The sequence below is a fragment of the Lates calcarifer genome, linkage group LG19 (genome assembly GCF_001640805.2).
Source record: "Lates calcarifer isolate ASB-BC8 linkage group LG19, TLL_Latcal_v3, whole genome shotgun sequence".
NCBI lineage: Eukaryota > Metazoa > Chordata > Actinopteri > Centropomidae > Lates > Lates calcarifer.
This window is the reverse complement of record NC_066851.1, coordinates 15,094,970-15,102,472: the sequence shown is the minus strand read 5'-3', so window position 1 is coordinate 15,102,472 and position 7,503 is coordinate 15,094,970. Positions and strand designations below refer to the sequence as shown.

The following is a 7,503-nucleotide window of genomic DNA, read 5'->3' as shown; positions in this document are numbered from 1 at the left end:
CAGTGGCCACTCGAATGTGGTAATAATGGCTGCTGGCTGCAGGCTGGCTAACAACCAGTTTGTGGTGTAGTGTTAATAATCAGGTCCAAGAATAAAAGAATCAGAAGAATAGAAAATTTATTGCAAATTGTAAAGACACTTTCTGGTGACAATCAGCTCCTAGTAGCTACATGTCAGAGGCATATGTCAAGTCAAACACAATTATAGGTTTATTTATGACAAAACAGTTTTTCTAGAAATCTTAAAATGTTAACTGCAGCTACATCATACTGACTGGGTACACTCTGCAATCCACTCAAACTAAATGATGCCACTAATTCCACATGTGATATCAGTGCAGTGCTATGGACTATTGTTTGCAAATCAAACTTGTTACCACTGGGCAGTAATTTTAAAAATGTTTCGAGCAGGACTTTGGACATGAATTGCAGCTTAACAGCTATGACTCAAATATGTTTCCATAATTTTACAATTTCCCAACTGAGACATGTTTCTGATATGCTTGCAGAACTTTTTTTTGTGTGAAACCTTCACTGTGCTTTTGTAAAAAGGATTGGGGGGGGGGGGGAGCAGAATGAAAATATAACAACTCACTGGTGAAGTCTTGTAAAAATACAGAAAACACAACAGTGTTAAATCACTTTTACAAAACTATACTTTAAGAAAATTCTAATATTACATTTATCTCTGGGACAACACTTGCCTGGTAACAAAAACCATAAAAGGACTTTAAAACCCTGAATACAGCCAAACTTCAGAACTCATCATCACTGACAGAGGCACCTGCATTTATATGTTGCTCATTGCTGGTCTCCACATTGTTGTGTGTACTGCTGGACACATGAAGTGACTCTGACAAACTTCTTCCCAGATCCTCAAGCTCTTTAGACTGTCCATCATAACTGATCTCAGCTTGGTCCTGATGAAATCCTTCATCACTGGCTGTAGTGGTGTATTCATGGTTTTCATTACTGACTTCTTTGCTTGTTGCAGTTGTGCCTGTTTGATTGTGTTGGAAATCTTCTTCACTGTTTCCTGTATTATCGGGAACATGCTCACTGAGCCAAGGAGAGCCAGTGCACTCTTCCTGATTGTCACTCTCCTCATCCTTTTTGTTTGTTTTTGTTGGCGAAGCGGTCCTTAAGGGTGTAGACACTGACAAGGCATCAGTGTAATCTGGTGAATGGCTGTATTTAATCAGTGACGCATAAGGGAACAGGTCATTGTCTTCTTTGGTCTTCGCTTGTTTCGCCCCCGATTCCAGATGTGGCAGGAGAGAATCAAACAGATCTTTCTCCTTTTTTTCAAGCACTGTACTGGAGGTGGACATGTTGATTGGCTCTTCAAAATCTTTACGCAGCACTTCCAGCAGGTGGCGCATTTTACCCTAAAAACGAGCAATGCAATCAAACGTGTGAGAGGAAGCCCTCAAAATTTTCAAACATTTATTTTCAGTGGTAACTCTAACACTTTAACAACACCTCCTAAACATTAAGTTATACACTCACCACATCAAGCTGATGCCGATTCATGTCAATATGGCGCTTTATCACCCGGTCTAGGACCCTTGCAGAGGAGATAAACACATTACATTAATGACTAAGGAGGTTGTAACAGGCATTAGTCACTGTTTAATGTACTCAATTACATGTACATGTGCTCACATAAGGCATAGAGATGTCAACAAACCTGCTAGAGATGTGCCCCATGGACAAGATATCCTCTGTTACAGCAGAAATAAATTCAAGGTACATTAATTCTTCTTCCCTGTCAAAGAGCAAATGAGAATAATTTAAATTCCTACAGAATACATCTTTTCAGATTCACTGAAGAATCACACTGTCAAATCTTTACACATATGGCAATATGTTCCACTATCTCAATCAAAAGCTGCACAGGCATCAGACACTATCAAAGAGAACTTACTCTGCAGATACATTCTTCATTATTGGAGATTTCCCACCTTCTAGTGAGATCCTAGAGGATAAGACTTAAATTACTTTAGTGGTTCAAACAGAAAATACACAAGTCACAATGTTACAAATAAATCAGAACATACGGTTTCCACTTCACAATTTTACCTGGATGGGGAGTCCAAGAAATAATGGTCTCCGCTCTTGTTTTTTTGACTCTGTTGTCTAGATGCTGAGAAATATGTGCCATTGAACTCATCTTCAGACCACTCATGCTCTGTAATAAATCCCTGTAAAGTAGAAAGGACTGTAAAATGAGAGGGGATATTCAATATTGTCAAGGCGTTCTCATGATCAAATACATATTTTAGGAATGTGGCAGTAAAACCTCACTTGCACTTCATTGTTTATGGTTGAAAAGGGACATAAACAACCGATTATTACTGCCCTTGAGCCTCAAGTAAGCAAATTGTAGAAATTACATTGATGGGCATAAGAAACGACTTTGGACAATATCTATGAATAATCAAATTTAATCCTCTAAATTACCTGAGATGGCTCGTCAAATTCCTGTGTGTATTCCTTTGTGTTTGTGCTGCATACAGGAGATAAAAGTCAAGATATTTTAAGACACTGGTGCACATGTTGCATAAGCTGAATGAGTTGCCGCTATCTATTACTGTCCTTTGAGACTCACTGAGATGTTTGGTAAATACCTTCCGTGATATGTCTCCTGTCGCATCAGTTTTGAGTTGGTGCTGTCCTGAGTAGGTTTCCTTTGCGGTGCTCTGTAGTAGCGATATTTTTCTAGGTATGAACTCTTATCTGATTTCAGGGTCTTAGGAGTGAAAGGTTTGTCTTGGGTAAAGTGCTGTGAGTGTTTCTGGAGCAAATCTCCACTGTACGTCTTCTGGACAGGGTCCTGGAAAGACTTGTAACAACTCTGATCTCCCGAAGCTGCCAGAGAACACGCTGACTGCTTTCTGTGCAAAGATGACTCTGGGCTCCGGTACTTTATTTCTGAAGTTGGGCGAGTGCGATGGGAGCGATCCGGTTTACCTGACTGATAAACTATCTCCTTAGCATGAAAGGAGGTGCCGAACCTTGGGCTGGAGACCAAGGAGCTCCTTGAGTAGAGGTATGAGCTGTCATCATACTGCATGGATAATCTACTCTAAAAAGCAAACATTGTATTGAATCAGAAATTGTACATGCTGAAAAAGTTTGAATGATAAACAAGGTGGACGGTGCATTTAAAGCTTTTGAATGCATGTGATAATCCAGGTTTCTCTCCCAGCCAACCCAGCAGTGACTGTGCCATGATGTCTCACCTGGGCTGAAGAGCAGGAAGCTCTGCTGTTCCTCTGTGAGAGAGAATGGGCTGACTGAGGACGACCCCCTTTCCTCAAGCGATCCTGTCTGATCTGGTCATTGTCTGTAAGCAGGTATGAAATACTGATTAAGTGTAGCAAACAGTCTACTCATCTAATTATCACTGCAGCAAAGTATTATCTTACAATGTCAAGTGTTTTTAAAAAACAAAGGCACCATTTGAAAATCTAACACTGTTTATACACTGACATTCAACACATCTCATGGCTGATTCTGTAAAAAAAATGCTGTCGTTCGCACATCTCCTTAACCTTCCTTGTGATTTACTTCATTTTCTGGAATGACTTTGATAAGCCCCAAGAGAAAGAGCTTACAACTCACTGCACTTAACAGCGTGATATGTGATGGTCAGGAGAGCAAGTATGATAGCGTAGTAATAAGAAGAATGCATTACTGTAACCATTATAGATGAGCATGAGTTGTCTCCTGTACTCAAATGTGATGACTGGCTGCATTGCATTATTGCTCATTAAGCCTACTGTCTGCGCAGTAATTGGTCTTTGCCTGTATTATGATGCACGTCTTCCTGAACTACTGAACACTGGTGCCAAGTGCCGACTTCAGAAAGAAAACATTGGTATTTGAGTCTGATTACCACAGAGACACTTGCTAGTGGTTTCATCTAGACAGTGGAAAAGTATTTCAACTAAATATTATGCAATTTAACACCATTGTATATATGCTAAAATGAAAAAAAAAAAAGTCAGCTTGAAATGTAAAGTACATCCTCTTTTCACCATGACAGTGAAAAAGTGTTTTGAATTGAATTAATATTTCATATTTGGACACTTACACTTTACACTATGTATCAAGCTTTTGGGTACTGAGGCATCAATGGCGGCTGTGGAGGAAGGCAAAAAAATGAAAGATTACAATACTATTATAAGATTATCACAGCAGATTTATTATCTCATTATTATGTAACAGACATACATGTTTTAACCACATCAACATATATGCATTTTATGCATGCAGGAGTTTGGTCAACTCAGTGTCACTGTAAGGATCATAATGTATTCCTGTCATTTGGCTCACCTTTAGCTGAGTAAACCTTTTTGTAATGAGACACCATGTGGTCTTTAATGATGGATTGTGTCAACTTGCTGGAAGAGCGAGGGCAGAAAGCTAAAAACACCAGGCAGAGAAACACATAGAGCACAATGTAAAACTGTAAAATGAAATGCTCATCTTACAAATGGCGTATATTACTACTTACGGCTACTTTTCAAGGTCTGTCCTCTCATACCAGGGCTGCACCCCAGTCCAGGTGACACATTCCCTAAAATAAACACAGATGGACATGTTGACAATTTGTAGATTGACAGTTTGAATAATTTATTATAAGTCATTTGTCAAGCATAATTAAATAAAAAAAATCTCTGTAAACTGAATTCCTTTGAGGTTTTTGAATGTTGGTTAAAAAGTTATCCTATCACTTTGGGCTTTGATAACTTGTGATGGGAATGTATCATTATTTCTGACATTTATTGACTAAACAACAATTAAATACTGTTTAAGTGATTTTATGAATATCAATCCATTAATCTCACAGTCCCTTAGTAGGGGAATTTATTATTTATATGCTTTATATACATTTATATACATTTCTGTCCTAGCTCTAGTATACTGTTATATATATATATATATATATATATATATATATATATATATATATATATATTTTTTTTAATGTGTTTTTAATTATCTTTACTTGTGGTAATGTTAGTTTTACTTGAGTTTATCGATTTGTTTGTTTGCTTGTTAATATAATTTTGCAGTAATAAGGGTAAAACGGTATTGTAAAAGCTAGCAGTGTGAAAATAGTAAATGTTATTTTCGACATGGCAAATAGCTTAAGTATGGTCCTCAATTTAAAGGACCAAAATACTATAACCTAACATTAGCTGGCTTAGTGAAGTGAGGCATCGTATTTCAACGCTAACTTCGTTTTGGATTTCAATTTAAAGTTTTGATTGCAAGCGGTGTGAGTAAAGGGGTTACCCATTGTCTACATAAAAACCACATTAGTGAGTGTGCACACAGTCAGCGTGAGTTTATCTTTAGTTAGCTGCCTAAGCACAATTTGAATTTGATTCCCTCTGCTGATTAACTAGCCAGATGGCTAGCTAATGCTAACAGTATTTACATACCTATTCTCGATTCCATGACAATGTTACACTTAGCGTATCCCATTTTCCTCGGAAATATTCCGGGACACCGACTGCAGAGTTCGAGTACATCCAAAAACGACAGTGTACGTAACTGTAAACATTTTAACGCTGTAATATAATCAAGTAGGGTAATGGTAACATCCTAATACTAGCTTATAAGCAGATGAGGGGCTAAGCAAAGCTTCCCCGTCGCCATGCTGGTTGCTACGATGGCCTGCGTCATCACGTTCAGGCGTAAGGAGGGTCACGCCACCCACCACCCACATTATGAATAGACAAAGACACACCTGGCACATGACTGGGATGTGGGCTGAAATAACATGATACAAATCTATTTGACTGTAAAATCCAACTGCACAATAAATATAGAAATTGTCATTCAACAGAAGATCTTATTCACCCTTATTCCCACATCAAAGATGCAGATCCACTGGTGGTATTGTTAATCATTGAGTCCACAAATGCAACACACATGCTAAAAACAGCAGAAATGAAAGTAGACAAAATGTCAAAATTCCCCCATGTATGTTTGTGTCTTAACACCGTGGGAGTTCTGGGTGTGGGCTTGGTATTTTTGGAGCTGCTGTTTGTTCATTAGACAAACAGGGTGATGCAAGTGGAGCCAGTGTGAAGCCCATAAACTGCAGGAAAAGCCAGCCTATATTGTTGGCCTCAATGGTCATAAAATGCAGCAGCATGTGCTCCTGTGCCTGACGATTAAGAGCAGGATTACACAAAACACTCCTTTATTTCCACTGATTTTTTTTTTTTTTTCAAATGTCTTCCTAATAGTGTAGGTATTTGAATATTCAAACGAGGAGGAGACATGAGTGGTACCAGAAATTTACTTGAAAATAGCTCTCTCAGGGCCCTGAAATGGTAGATATATATCCCTGATTCAAATGTCCTTTCCTAACAAAAGGAGACATTTGCAGACCTGTGACTCTGACTTTTTTTGTCATTAGAAGATGGGATATATAGGCCTACTGTAATCATGTAGAGAAAACTGAGGATGTTACATTTCTCTCATTCAGTGAGTGCTAGAGACTTCACAATTCATCACAGGTGTTTGAGACATCAGTGTGCATAATTCGCCCAAAGTAAAGGCCATTTTCACAACAGGTATTTTGACTTGTTGTAGTAGGAAAAGCACAGGTGCTACTAATAACATTAACTCATTTCTATTCAAGTGTCCCTCTGAGCCAGCATGCCCAGTACCAGGACCCTGAAACTCAAGCAGCTAAATAGAATCCACCCATCATTAGCTTCATTTATTAAACCTGTGCTTTTCCTGCTGTTACTGGCCAGAAAGTGAAACAGGCTCATACTGTATCTGTGTAATCTGTTCTTTGCCACTGATGGCTGAGGTTAATGTATTACATCTTAGCCAAGGCTGCAGTTACTAACGTAAACTTTGACTGAAACTGCCTTCAGTGGCTGTCTATGTGGCTATTAAGGCTAAAAGAGCTAAAACTGGGGTTATTCATTCAAGTTCTGTGTCATCCCTGCTCCCCTGGCTCATAGCTGCTTACCAGATGCACCAAGTTCATGAATAACCACGAGATGGCTGGTGGCCTGTCTTGTTTATAACTGCAACATAAACTGACCATAGTCAGTTTATGTTGCAGTAATTATCATGAAAACCACAACCATCAGTGGCCTCATTTACAGTAATGAGGCAGCATGAAAAACCTACCAATGTAGCACAACAGAGAGCGCAACAAATAGAAAATGTGATTAAACTGAAAATGTGTTACTCATAAGAACATTCTGTCAGCAGCGTATTGTTAATTCTGCCATGTTCCTTGTATTGTTTGATAGACCTTTTAACCCCTCACGTCATTTACCAACAAAGGATTGTGAATGACTTAATAGTAGTGTGACATTATACTTAAAAACAAACCAACTCATGCTCCATTGTAATATCAGTTCAAAAGACACAAACCGATGTAAACTGATTAATACAACATGCTCCACACTAAAACATTAACTTTATCAATGTTTCTGATGCTTTCTGATTCTAGTAA

At 38.5% G+C, this 7,503-nt stretch overlaps 1 protein-coding gene across 4 annotated transcripts; it reads right to left on the bottom strand.

The window, feature by feature from the left end:
- Nucleotides 1-100: 100 nt before the first annotated feature.
- spata7 (spermatogenesis associated 7) lies at nucleotides 101-5,681 on the bottom strand. 4 transcript variants are annotated; one of them, XM_018663769.2, is made up of 12 exons: nucleotides 5,456-5,681; nucleotides 4,522-4,584; nucleotides 4,341-4,430; nucleotides 4,099-4,146; nucleotides 3,245-3,348; nucleotides 2,630-3,087; nucleotides 2,463-2,508; nucleotides 2,082-2,203; nucleotides 1,927-1,977; nucleotides 1,690-1,767; nucleotides 1,509-1,566; nucleotides 101-1,387 (listed from the first exon to the last, which is right to left on the bottom strand). In XM_018663769.2, the coding sequence occupies exons 1-12, from the start codon at nucleotides 5,496-5,498 to the stop codon at nucleotides 755-757; spliced, it is 1,794 nt and encodes a 597-aa protein (XP_018519285.1). In that variant the 5' UTR covers nucleotides 5,499-5,681; the 3' UTR covers nucleotides 101-754. The 4 variants fall into 4 exon arrangements, with proteins under 4 accessions (XP_018519285.1, XP_050934207.1, XP_050934208.1 ...); XM_051078250.1 differs by having other exon boundaries at nucleotides 4,528-4,584; XM_051078251.1 differs by having other exon boundaries at nucleotides 4,552-4,584.
- Between the last annotated feature and the right edge of the window lie 1,822 nt (nucleotides 5,682-7,503).